This window comes from Mauremys mutica, chromosome 3, assembly GCF_020497125.1.
Source record: "Mauremys mutica isolate MM-2020 ecotype Southern chromosome 3, ASM2049712v1, whole genome shotgun sequence".
NCBI lineage: Eukaryota > Metazoa > Chordata > Testudines > Geoemydidae > Mauremys > Mauremys mutica.
In genome coordinates, this window is record NC_059074.1 from 207235967 (window position 1) to 207249764 (window position 13798).

Here is a 13798-nt window from a genome sequence, read left to right on the forward strand (position 1 = left end):
TCTATAGCTGTGAGCAAATCCAAATAGCCTGAAACACTGTTCTTCAGAGGGGTGTGTGCAGATGAGCCTCTCACTCATTCTCTAGAGGCTCCACTTTTATCAGAAAAGGCTCTAGCTGTTCTGGTTGCAAAGAAATAGTCATGTCATGATCTCCAGACTTAATTGATGCAGAGATGTCTGCCTGAGTTTGCAAAGAGCCTCAAACCATTCTTTATTAAAGCACATGAGGAAGTATCCCGCTGTAAAGAGACACCTACTCTACTCTGAGTAAGCAAGCACTCACTTGGGGCAAGCCTGTATCAATACAGTGTTGGTGAGAAGGAAGGTATAGTTGGTTTCACTTTCATACAGGGGCCACACAGCTTTCCAGGACTTGCCCTAAGAGTGGAAGGAAACAGGAACAGGTTCTTCACCAGTAGTTTGTGGAGGGAGTTGCCTGTGTACATTGATGCTTGTGGGATGGGGGAGGCGCTCACCAACTTTGGGTTCTGTCTGGCAATGCACAATCTCCCTCTTCTACCCCCAAACATTTGAAGTTACAAAAGGGGACAACTGGTCCCCGAATGCCTCTGTTCCTTCTGCTAACTCACAAAGGTCTGAGCCCAGAACAGTGCCCGAGGGCAAGGAGGGAGGCTGGTGAGATTGTGCAGTGCTGTGCTTTCATGCTGCAGTTGCAAATGAAGAATCCTTACATCTCTGGGAGGGGGAAGGAGGAGGTAGTGCTCACAAAGGCAGTGTTAGGTGCTCTGTTCAGAGTCTGGAGGCTTAACCTGGGAGCCAGAAGCTGGATTGCCTTTCACAGCAGTCTAGCGAGAACCAGGAGGGGTGCTCGACTGGATCTGTGACTACCCTATCACTAGAAAGCCGGCTGTAATGATTCACATTCAGCTTTGAGTTACACCACCTTCAAGAGAGAACCCAGTTCTAAGCCCCCTAACTTCTACTCAACACAAACACAGTGTTCGCAGAGGGAGGTGTTTTACTACTGGATTGTTTAACACAAAGATGCTGAAGCTTCACAACAGAGATAACTTCCAACACTATCAGTGGGAATGAATGAATCTCTCATCTATATAAATAATGAACATTTTTGGTTACTTATAAAGTACAAAGGGAAATGAAACCAAGCAGGATTCTTGTTTTGACACAGAACATTCATATGGGGTACAGGGGAAGAGACTGGGTCTATCCAACAGCAAAAACCTAACAACCCTCCCCTGAATTCAAGTCCAGAAGAAGCTGCATTAAAGTGTATTAAGCATGATCCTAGAGAGAGAAAAGCATATTTTTCTGACTTGGACTCATCTGGCAATGATTTTTTTTTCCCCTTCTGATAAGTTACTTTATTTACAACCATTTGAAAAATAGAAATAGCCCTAAATTCTCATCCTAGCTTTTTCCCAACCATTTAACTTGTCCTGTGTGAATAGCTTCATTTCCTTTCAGACACATGTATACACAGTATATTGACTGAAGCAGTTGCTACTCCTACTATTCTTGTCCTTGGGAAGGTGTTTCCTTTATTTGATTTCAGACAGCTAGAAAGCAGAACAGAACTCCTCTTGTTTCCCGACTGGTAGATTTTGAAGGAGCAGGTATTTGTGCATAGAATCCTGAACGTAACTTTCCTTTCACTTTTTTGGGGGTAAGTCCTTGAACAATATTGCTCACCTGTCACTGAACAAGGGTAGAGAAGATCATCTTCTGAGAAGCAGTCATACAGAAGAGTTTCTGGCAGATTTTAGATGAATAATCTTGGTCCTGCTAACAAATGGATAAGCAGCGCAAAGACATCCTGCTGCTACTATAAATCCTAAACTGCACCAAGCACAAAATATAGACCAGCTGTATCCATGTTCCACATCATCAGGAAGCCTATATATGAATGCTGGTAGGCGGTTTAGATCATATGATATACTTGCTGCATAAGTGCACAGAGAAATAGTGCAAAATATTCCTGCAAACAAAACATTCTCAGGGTTAGTAGAGTTATACAGCCTGAGATAAATAAAAGAGCAAACACATCCCTGTTAAACAATAGTTCATATAATCAAAAGACTAGGCAAAAGCTGTTTTCTTACTTGGATAGAACATGTGGTATTAATGCTGGCAGTTACAATGTTTCAGGGTCTTATCTGACTATAGAAGTCTTTGAGCATTGGCTCCATATTTTAATTATGAACTTAATGTAACTTCTTGTAGTTCCTGTAAGTTCTTGTAATTGGAAAAAAGCTCTCAGTTTATACAAGTGGTTTAAGGTTTGCTGCAGTTGTTACCCCAGGAGAATGCTTTTAGAGCAGGGGTGTTAAGTGCCCTGCATGTGGATTCATGAGGCCTGCTTAACATATTCAGATTGGAGACTCCTCTTCTTGCACCCCTTAAAATCCGGGGCTGAGAGCAGCCCCATCGCACCTCACAAGATCCATGGTGGGCTGGCTGAGGCAATAGTTTTGTATGCACTTGACAAAATCTAGTCTGGGCATGTATGTAATTTACTCAACCATGCATCCCCAGCCAGCCTTCCCCAGCACAGCTCTGATATGAGTGAGCTGCTTGTCTCTCAGCCACTCCACATCTGTCTGCAGGAGCTGTTTCCCTGTCCAGAGTGTCCCTCCTGGGTTGGCAGCAATCTATTGGGCTAGATGTTTCACTATGCAGTGAAATTAGCTATACACATACAGCCACAATACATTTTTCCTTAGGCTTGCACTTTACAAATTTATGGAATAAAATCTATGGTGCTTAAAATTAACAAGTTTACGAAATAAAATCTACATGCTCAGTATGTGGTTTTCAGAGGTTTATAATTTGGTCAAATCAATATACATTTCCTCCAGACCAGGAAAAATAATTTCTTCTTATTAAGGGCTTTTCCCACAATGAATTTAACCTTTCCTATCCTTTGCCATTTTTGCTATTTGCAAAAAAAAATGGCAAAGACCTTTATTTTTAATAATACGAACTAAATAACACCTGGTCACCTTCACTCTGAAAAAACAGCTGAACACTTTCCCTCAAACTTCCCCAAAAAGTTCATTTTTAGGAAAAGGCCAATGATGGAAAATGGTAACCTGAGGGGTGAAAGTTTCAAGAAGTTATAAATGACTTGGACAAAAATAAAATTGTTACACTGACTTAACTAAACAACTGCTGCTTTTGTTGTAATTTAGACTTCTCCTTTGTTGTTTTAAGGCCAGAGTTAAGAAGAAGGAATGGGGGGGAGGGGAACCTATTCCCTAGTCTTCCCCACTAACATGAAGTTAGGGATAGATTTTGCCGTTAGACCCAGTCTTGTGCAAAAGAAGGGGTGTAAACTGCACCCCTCCAGGAGTAGCCCTGCCAGACGTTGTAACTCAAACACAATTTAGTCTCAGCCTCCCTCTTTGCTTTGGAAAGAAATCATTTCCCAGCAAATTATGACACCCTCCCATGCTGTCTCAGGTTTGCTGGCTGGTAAATTGAAGGCAAGGGACCAACGCTCTGCCCACTCTTCCCCATCCACATGCTCAAGCAGGGAAGTAAGCAATGGCACCATGCCCACTTGCCCCTGCACACCTGGTCCTAGAGTTTGCAGTCTGTGTAAGCGCTGTAATGAAGTGCTCTTACCTCTTCTTTCTCCCAGGCACAGGTATGCAGGTGTGAAGGACTATCTTTTTATTCCCTTTTTTGGAAGAAGAAATTAAATGGTCCCTTTCTGTATTCATACAATATTCAGAAAAATCTTGCCTGCTTTTTTGACGTCTGCCCGAATAGCTGCAGTGGAAAGTCAGTTCTAACTGGAAAGATCAAAGGAAGGTGTTCTCTGCTGATGGATAACAAGCACAGTCTGCCAAAGAGAAACCTAATCAAGGGCTTTGTTTGTAATTAGTACACAAAGATGGCACAATACCTGTCATAAGGAATAGAAGGCCTGCCACGTGCTGCGTGAGGCTTTCCTCCCAAAAGAAACTGACTGCCGCTACGATGCATCCACAGAGAAGAACAGCAGCTGCCATGCCCAGAAAACCAGCCGTGATTCTTCTTAAATCTGCTTCCATATCAGAAGTAGAGCAGAGATTAAACACCACCCTTTTGCTGAGAGCAAAAAAGAGAGTGGCAAGGAACTATTTACAAGCCCTGTTGGCAAATGCAAGGTAATGCATATTGGAAGAATCTTTCGAGCCACTCATAGGCAAATCTGGGTTCTAAATTAATTGTAACCACTCAGGAAGAAGATGTGGGCTCCAGAGTAGATAGCTGACTAAACAAACAACCCTCCTCAGTGGGTAGCAATGGTTAAAAGAGCAAACAACATGTTTAGATGCAGATGCAATGGAACAGAAAGTAATACTGAAAGTGTTCTAATGTCACTACCTGCACCAACGATGTAACCTGACCTGGAATACCAGTTCTGGTCACTCTATCTTAGAGAACAAGTGGTTCAGAGACAGACAACAAGAAGGATTAGGGGCATGAAAAAAAATTAACTTTAGAGTGAGAATGAAACGATTGGGATTGTTTAGACAGGAAAGGAATAAGAGGGGACTTGACAGAGGTATAGAATCTAGTGAGCTGTACAGAAAAATTAAACCAGGGGTTGGTTCCTATTTACCCTTTCTCATAACACAGAATGAGGAGCTATCTAATGAAATTGCGAGGCAACAAATCTAAAATAGATAGAAACAAATACATTTTTACATATTGCGCAGTTAGCCTGTAGAACTCATTGCCACAAATTATAATTTAGGCCAAGAGTTTACCAGGAATCAAAAAAAGACTGACCAACTATATAAATAACAAGAACATCCAGAGCTACATCAGATGAGATTTAAAATTAAAAAAAGATTTAGACGGGATATAAACAGCTGTGCTTCAGGGCATAAGCCAACTTGTAAAGGATGGGGGCTAGGAAGATATTTACCTGTAGGTAGGTTATTCCATATATGCTTACTATGGGATTTCTTATGCCTTCCTTTGAAGCATCTGATACTGGCCACTGGCCAGAGAGAAGTTACTGGACTAGACAGAGCCCTGATCTGATTCAGCATGGCAAACCCTATCTACAGACCAGCGCGTTCTCTTGCTTTTTCATGTGAAACACTGACAGAATTATGGAGAAACTTGTGCGTCCCCAGATGAGAGCTGACAATTCGTGTACTTACGAAGCAGATGCCACTCATCTTGCTGGATGGTCTTGGTTAAGTTGAATGGAATGTTTCGTAAGCGCATTGGCTGGGAGAAGTGGTATTTGACAGCTGTGCATCTCTGAACAATACCTTCAGGAAAGGAAGAAAGAGACTTCATTAACCTGCCGGCTAAAAACCAAGCAGGTTCCCCCAGAGAACACTGTGTTAAACATTGACAGCTAGGCTGAAAATTGTCTTTTAATACAATTAGTCCACACTTCCTTCTCCCCATTTGCTCTCCCTGTGCCCACAGCTTCTACCCTGCACTTCCAGTTCTGAACACCCAGTGCCCCCTCTCCCTACAAATGGCAGAAGCTTGATACTAGTGAGAGATGTGCAAGCTCCTCAGTCTGGGAGAGTTCACGCGCGCATGGATGTGCACCCACCCACCCGCTACTCTGTGTTCACTCTGGGGCCTTTTCCTAAGCAGCCCTCTCCCCCCACGAGACGCTGGAGGGGACCCAGACCCACAAGGACCCAGGAACATGGGATCAAATTTTCAAATGCACCTAAGTGATTTAGGAGCTTAAGTCCATTTTTCAAAAGAGATGCAGGCAATTAGGTGCCCTAATCTCACTGAAAGTCAATGGGATACAGACGGGACATTGACACCTAGCAACCAATGACTCTTGGATAAGGACTTCCCCATCTCTCCTTAGAGAACAACAACCCCCCAGCTTGAGATCAAAGGACTGGAGAGGTACAAGGTTGGGTGATAAGTGTTGGCTGCTGGAAGGAGTTGGGACTCACCTGGGTCTGACGAAGGAGGTCAGACACAGAGTGAGACCTTGAATCAAGGGGTTCCCTACAGCTTGGCTGGGCTCTGGGGTAACCAGAGCTTTAACCTTCAGTTCTCTACACTACCCTAAGGACTTCCTATGCTGTGTCCAGATGACTAATAAACCCGGCTGTTTGGACAACGCTGGGTGAGCATCGCTGCAAATAATGGTCGAGGTGCATGAATCCTGCAGAGTGGACATGTCTCCGTCAGGGATCTGTCTCAGCTGGACTCGCTGAATGGAGCTCACGGTATGAAGCAGAGGCTCTGCAGGCCCAGAGTCCAGTCTAAGGAGGCAGTGAAGCCATGTGGCTTACCCTGGAGGAAAAGGGAGACCCCTAAGGGGTCTGGCACACTGAAGGGGTTCCTCCTAGAGACTGATCCAAAGCTGGGGACATAGCACCGATCCTGTGAATCTGTGATGGGTGGGAAAACATATGATGCACCCGTCACAGTATGTAGCAGCTGCTTCTCCTGTGTGCGCTCCCACAGCACATGCAGAGGCACCCTGTTTGGCTATGCTCTCAGCAGAACAAATGCCTACAAGATCCACCACTGGCGGTGTTCCCTGGCACTCCCCAAAAAGGGCTGTTGCTTTAACAGCCAGTACCCAGGGCTGGTGCAATCATTGAGGCAAACTAGGCGGCCGCCTAGTGGTGGAGGGCACCTAAAAGCCAGCTCAGGCGAGAAGGTGGAGTGGAGGTGAGCTGGGGTGGGGGGCGGGGAGGGCTGCCCACGGTAACGGGGGGGGGTGCACAGGGGAACAGCTCCTCGCCCCAGATCACCTCCACTCTGCCTCCTCCGCTGAGCACACAGCCCCCACTCTAAGTCTCCTCCACTCTGCCCCGCAAGCCTGGCAGGGGAGGAGAATTAGAGCAGCACCGGCTTGCTCAGCGGAGGAGAGCTGGGGTGGGCTCCCTGGTCGGGGTTAGCTGCGGCGGAAGGGGCTACCTGCCGTGGAGGGGGGACGGGGTTAGCTGTCGTGGGGGGGAGCTTTCAAAGGGGGGTAGCTGCTGTGAGGGGGGCTCCCCGGGTGGAGGGGTGGGTTAGCTGCCGCGGCGGGTGGGGTTAGCTGCCGCGGGGGGGCCCTCCTTGGGTGGGAGGGGCAGGTGGGCATGGTTAGCTGCCACTGGGGCGTTGGGCGGGGTTAGCTGGGGGGGCGCAAAGTGGGAGTTTTGCCTAGGGTGCGAAACTTCCTTGCATGGGCCCTGCCAGTACCTGGCCCCCTACAGATAACCCCGTGTTTGCTTTGCAACAAGGCAATCTGGCTCCATTGCAAGGAAGCTGAAGTGCCCAGTGTACTGCCCTGACACGCAGTTGCATGGCTGTTCTTAGAGTCTTATCGTGCAAGGTGCTGGGCGCTCTCACTGATTTCACTTGGGGCTTGGAGTAATCAGCACTTGGCAGGATCCAGCCCTTATCCTCTAAGCTCAGTGACATTGTGACAGGTTGCATAGCACCACTGAAAGGCTTTGTGACAGAGAAACCATGAGCAATTCTGTGGTATTTGTGAGGCAAACCCGCAGCTGGACCAGGGCTGCTTGCTCACCAACGCATTCCGTAAGCTGCACCTGCAGCGACTCAGCCCCAGACACACTGCAGCAGCCTGTCCCTGGGCAGGGCCTGGGTCAGATGCATCTGTCTTGTCTATTTAGATTGTCAGCTCTTTGGGGCAGGGAGTGTTTCTTCTTTGCGGGGCTCTGTGCATTTCCCACTTGTGGGCTAATGCGCCCTGCTTCAAGTGCACATGCCAAGAGGAGAGGGAGTCAATCCCACAGGCGTGAATGCACAGAGGGAACTCCCAAAGAACAAGAGTTACCAGTAAGTAACCTTTCTTTACTGTGTGTGTTTGTGTGTGTGCATACAGTGTCCAGCACAAAGGAAGCCTGCTCTTGGTCAGGGCCTCAAGATACTATTGCAATATAAATAATAATGACACTAAACTGGTTACACCAGGAGCTGAAAGTGAATCGCCCAGGAAAGGGATGGAGTAAGACTCCCCCCCTCGCCAAGGGCATCATGGACAGGTCAGAGGACAGCCAGGCTAGTGGGAGAGGTGCTGAATTGTAGGAAGCATGAGAGCTGCAGGGCAATGGAGTCAAGGAAGGAGATGGCTGAACCCAATATGTAAACTTTGTCTCACATCCTCAGAGGTGGTTAGGGGCCCAACTCTCATCGGTTTCACTGAGAGTCAGGTGCCTAAATACCTTGGAGGATCTGGAACCTTCCTTGTGAACCCTTTCTACCAGCACCTAGCCAGTGAGGTGACGTGACCTCAGTCCTTTTAGTTTAATTTACTATTAAAACAGATTAAACCCTTTTAACTAAACGGAGACAGCATATGAAAAATAATGGGCTGCAAGGTCATGATCTGAATTTAACTATGCTGCAAAGGTGAAGGTGTTTTTTCTGAAGAGGTAAGCAACTGTAAATGCATTTGTTACTCAGGGTATGGCAGCACTTTCAGGTGGCTGTGTAGTTGCGGCACCAGCGCTAGGAGAGAGGGGAATAGCTCCCAGCGCTGGGGCACTGTCTACACTGGCACGTTACAGCACTGAAACTTACATCACTCGGGGGGGGGTGTTTTTTCACACCCCTGAGTGAGAAAGTTTCAGCACTGTAAAATGGCAGTGTAGACAAGGCCTATCACAGTTAATATGAGTCTCAGGAAAGAGGCCTATGCCTGAGAGAGAGGTGATGTTTCTGGAAAGGAAAAAGTTACCTGTCTGCAGATACAATGATTATGTGCTTAGGTTAGAGTTCAACTCTATGGGAATATCGATAAAAGGTCCTCTCATGCTAGTCAAGAGTTAACGGGATGGACACACCAGTGTAAAACTGGAGAGTGAGAGGAAATGCAGGGCCTTTGTGATTGTACATATTAATATTGAAACATACTCTCTGGGACATTTTGAGATGGATCCTGAGCTGGTGTATATCTTCATATTTGCACTGAAGTCAATGGAGGGATGCCAATTTACACCAGCTGAGCTGGCCCTTGGACTTTAATCAGAAGCCAAGAATGTTGTCTGCAGAGAACAAAATGTCATTTTGGTTATAAACAGAAACATGGGGAATGGGTTATGAGCAGGGCTGGCCCTGAAAATACAACATCCATCCCAGGGAAGGTATTTGCATGTGCTCTAGGGTGTAGCTGACTCCAAATCCAAAATGTTATCCCTAAAGGCACAAGCAATGAAATGTCACAATGAGTCTGCTGAGTATAAGCATAAGAACACTTAAAGCAATATCTATTTTTTGCATTTCTCTACTAATTTGCAACTGTACTGCTTGGCTTAAGATGGTATGAATTGCAGCACTTAAATGTGCATCTTCATTGCCATAATGAAAGCTATTTACTTTATTCTCAGGCCGATCTGGTAAATGAAATTTTGTGTCTTCCGAGGCACACCTCTGAAATGTTTCATTAAGTTACAGATATTTTGTGCAACATTCACTGCACGTAATGTTAACAATATAACTACCCTGTTCCTCTACACAAGTGGCTACAGAAGATAAAGTGATGCCTCCCACCCTTTTGAGCATGAAATAGTGTATTACACATTATTTGTTGCTGTAATTAAAAGGTTTATTATCTACTTATATAATATCAAAGTTAAATATTAGGAAAAACAAAACTAACCAACCAAATAAAAAACCTGCATTAAGTCAATATGTGTAGTTTGAAAATGTTTAATCTATTGCTGCAACATAAAACAAATATCTTTGTTTCCCAGTATGTACTAAAGAAGAATATTAGCCCATGTCTATGTGACAAAAGGCTTGGCTGTTTTACAAAGGTCTAATTTAACAGGTGACAATAAAGGGAGGAAGCAGAAAAGTCACATCTCAGATTGGGGTGACAAATGATGCAAATGTCTATTGACTATTCCTTTTAATTTCTGAAGGGACAGAGGTGTTATTATCTGGGCTACATTTCTTTTTTTCACTAAGGAGGAACAGAGGTTCTACTAGAGGACCAGTGCAGATTTTTACACAAAGAGGAGATGTACAGGAGGCCTTTGAAGGCTGCTTCAGGTACAAAGAGAAGTAACAAAAAATGGCCTGCTTAATATTAGACAGCATATACTCAGACGTACACAGTAGCATAACTGTGGGAGCAGCAGAAGAGCAGCTACTGTAGAGAGTAGCCAGCTACTCCTGCACATAAAGCATTGGTAGCCAATGACTTTTACTAAATCCATGACTTACTAAAAATACCTGTGACTAAAACATAGCCTTAATTATCACTCATCAACACTCAGACAATACTCTATGCCCATGTATCCTCCCTCTCGCCCCCGCCCCCCCGACACAGCAGACTGAGGGGGAGGAGGCGAGAGGGTGGCTCGTGCCAGCGTATTTGTGTCAGTGGAGGGGAAGCCGAGCGTATGGTGCCATTTTATATGTTGGCATAACCTCTCAAACATCCCTCATTTTGAAGCATGTCATTCACTGCAGGCTGAAAAATAACTTTATCCCATGCAAAGCTGGTGCCCTTCACTGTCATTACTGAAAATTATTAACATCAGAAATAAAGAACCATAAGGACGAGGTTATGGGAAGAGGCATATACAGTAAAGGAAGGAGTCCTACTGCAATTTAAGTTGCTTGCATGAATAATTGTTGTGTGTTTCATCCTGAGTCTGTGTCACACGCTGTCTCCCCACAGGTGGGCCTGGCTAGCGTGGGAGTATGCTCATTGGTGGTAAAAAGAGCATATATGGTGCCAGCATGTCAGAGGGAACAGGAAGGAGAGGCAAAACGGTCTAGAGAAGGGGAGCCTACTCCCTGTATATTCTGGGGCTGGGAGAGGAGAAAAGGAGTGCATGGTGCCCCCACACTGGAGGGAGAGAAAGGGATACATGGTGTGGGTGCACTGTGGGGGCTGAGCGCACTGGAGTCCCAGTACTGGAGATGGAGAAAGGGTTTATAGTGCCTGCGTATGGGGCAGGACTGAAGAGAAAGAGTGGTGCCTTAGTACCTGAAAGTGCATTGCGGGGGGAACGCAAGCTGTTACATGGTTCCTTTGCACCTGGGAGTGTACAGTGCCCATGCGCTGCGGGGGGAAGTGAGGTGCATGGTGCCCATGTACCGATATAAAGGTGTGCATGGTTCTTGTGCACTGGAGTAACTGGAATGCATGGTACCTGTGCATGGGAGAAGAGGAGGTATGTGGACCCTGTGCATGAGTGGAGTACCTGATGCACTGAGAGAGAGAAGAGATGCATGGTGCATTACGGGGCACATGGTGCACATGTAGTAGGAGAAGTTCTTGTGCTTTAAAGAGTAAGGGAGGTGTATGACACATTGGGGGATGCACGGTTCCTATGCACTGAGGGATGAGGGGGGTGCATAGTGCACCATGCCTGTGTACTGGTGGGTGAGAGGATGCAAGGTGCATGTGGATTGGTGGGTAAGGAGGTGCATAGTTTATTAAGGGGTGCATAATCCATAGTACCCATGCATAGGGGATGTGGGTGCATGGTGCATTAAGGGTGCACAGTGCCAATGCATTGCTAGATCAGGGGATACATGGTATTTGGATGCGCATAGTGCCTGGGCAGTGATGGCACAGTGCGGTGGTGTTGGGGGTGCCAGGCACACACTGGCCGTGCAGGGGGTGGTGTTGGGGGTGCCGGGTGCATCCTGGCTATGCACGGGGTGGTGTTGGGGGTGCCGGGCGCACAGTGGCTGTGCAGGGGAGGGGGAGGTGCCAGGTGCATAGTGGCCGTGCGGGGGGTGGAGGTGCCAGGCACACACTGGCCGTGCAGGGGGTGGGGGTGCCAGGCACACAGTGGCCGTGCAGGGGGTGGCAGTGGGGGTGCCAGGCGCACAGTGGCCGTGCAGGGGGGGCCAGGCACACACTGGCCGTGCAGGGGGTGGCAGTGGGGGTGCCAGGCGCACATTGGCCGTGCAGGGGGTGGCGGTGCCAGGCACACACTGGCCGTGCAGGGGGTGGCGGTGCCAGGCGCACACTGGTCGTGCAGGGGTGCCAGGCGGTGGGGGTGCCAGGCGCACAGTGGCCGTGCAGGGGGTGGCAGGTGCACAGTGGCCGTGCAGGGGGTGGCGGTGCGGGTGCCAGGCGCACAGTGGCCGTGCAGGGGGTGGCGGGTGCACAGTGGCCGTGCAGGGGGTGGCGGTGCCAGGCGCACAGTGGCTGTGCAGGGGGTGGCGGGTGCACAGTGGCCATGCAGGGGGTGGCGGTGGCGGTGCCAGGCGCACACTGGCCGTGCAGGGGGTGGCGGTGCCAGGCACACACTGGCCGTGCAGGGGGTGGCGGTACCAGGCGCACTGTGGCCGTGCAGGGGGTGACGGTGGCGGTGCCGGGCGCACACTGGCCGTACAGGGGGTGGCGGTGGCGGTGCCAGGCGCACACTGGCCGTGCAGGGGGTGACGGTGGGGATGCCAGGCGCACAGTGGCCGTGCAGGGGGTGGCGGTGCCAGGCGCACAGTGGCCGTGCAGGGGGTGGCACTGGCGGTGCCAGGCGCACAGTGGCCGTGCAGGGGGTGCCAAGCACACACTGGCCGTGCAGGGGGTGACGGTGGGGATGCCAGGCGCACAGTGGCCGTGCAGGGGGTGCCAGGCGCACACTGGCCGTGCAGGGGGTGGCAGTGGCGGTGCCAGGCGCACAGTGGCCGTGCAGGGGGTGCCAGGCGCACAGTGGCCGTGCAGGGGGTGCCTGGTGCACAGTGGCCGTGCAGGGGGTGGCGGGCGCACAGTGGCCGTGCAGGGGGTGATGGTGGGGATGCCAGGCGCACAGTGGCCGTGCAGGGGGTGGCGGTGGCGGTGCCAGGCGCACACTGGCCGTGCAGGGGGTGACGGTGGCGGTGCCAGGCGTACACTGGCCGTGCAGGGGGTGGCGGTGGCGGTGCCAGGCGCACACTGGCCGTGCAGGGGGTGACGGTGGCGGTGCCAGGCGCACACTGGCCGTGCAGGGGGTGACGGTGGCGGTGCCAGGCGCACACTGGCCGTGCAGGGGGTGGCGGGCGCACAGTGGCCGTGCACGGGGTGGCGGTGCCAGGCGCACAGTGGCCGTGCAGGGGGTGACGGTGGCGGTGCCAGGCGCACAGTGGCCGTGCAGGGGGTGGCGGGCGCACAGTGGCCGTGCAGGGGGTGGCGGTGGCGGTGCCAGGCGCACAGTGGCCGTGCAGAGGGTGGCGGTGGCGGTGCCAGGCGCACAGTGGCCGTGCAGGGGGTGGCGGTGGCGGTGCCAGGCGCACAGTGGCCGTGCAGGGGGTGCCTGGCGCACAGTGGCCGCACGGAGGGTGCCCGCTGCCCCGCGCCGCGCTCGCTCACCTCTCTCCACCAGGCTGTCCAGGTCCGGGTCGATGCCCCGGGAGTAGCATTTCCTCCACAGGCCGGCGTGGGTGGCGAAGAGCGGGCGGGCGCAGCCGGACTGCAGCACGCCCAGCCCCGGCAGCGCGGGCCAGCGAGCGGGCTCCGGGCCGGCGGGGGGCGGCCCGGCGCGGCGGGGCAGGCGGCGGCGCAGGGGCAGGGGCGGCAGGCGGGGGCGCGGGGCGCGGCGCTCGCAGCCGGCGCGGTGCCGCCGGGGGTCGGTCTCGTACCAGTGGTCGGTGAGGAGGGCGCTGAGCAGCAGCCCCAGGGCGCACAGGCTGAGGCACAGGCTGAGCGCGCTGACCAGCGCCCGCCTGCGCCCCATCGCGCCGCCCGCCGCCCTCACGCCGCCGGGCGCCCGCCGCCACAGCCCGGCCACATGCCGGCTGCAGCACAAAGGACAGCGGCGCCGCCGCACCGGCCCCCGCGCGGCCGCCAGGGGGAGCCGGGCTGCTCCCTCCGAGCCCGGCTCCGCCCCGCACCGGCCCCCCGCGCCGCCCCCTGCCCAGAGCCATC

General features: G+C 51.0%; 1 protein-coding gene across 1 annotated transcript; it reads right to left on the reverse strand.

The window, feature by feature from the left end:
- Positions 1–975: 975 nt before the first annotated feature.
- Positions 976–13323, reverse strand: TMEM178A (transmembrane protein 178A). Its single transcript, XM_045010963.1, has 5 exons — positions 13244–13323; positions 8842–8972; positions 5142–5255; positions 3890–4027; positions 976–1957 (listed from the first exon to the last, which is right to left on the reverse strand). The coding sequence occupies exons 3-5, from the start codon at positions 5206–5208 to the stop codon at positions 1716–1718; spliced, it is 447 nt and encodes a 148-aa protein (XP_044866898.1). The 5' UTR covers positions 5209–5255; positions 8842–8972; positions 13244–13323; the 3' UTR covers positions 976–1715.
- Positions 13324–13798: the final 475 nt, after the last annotated feature.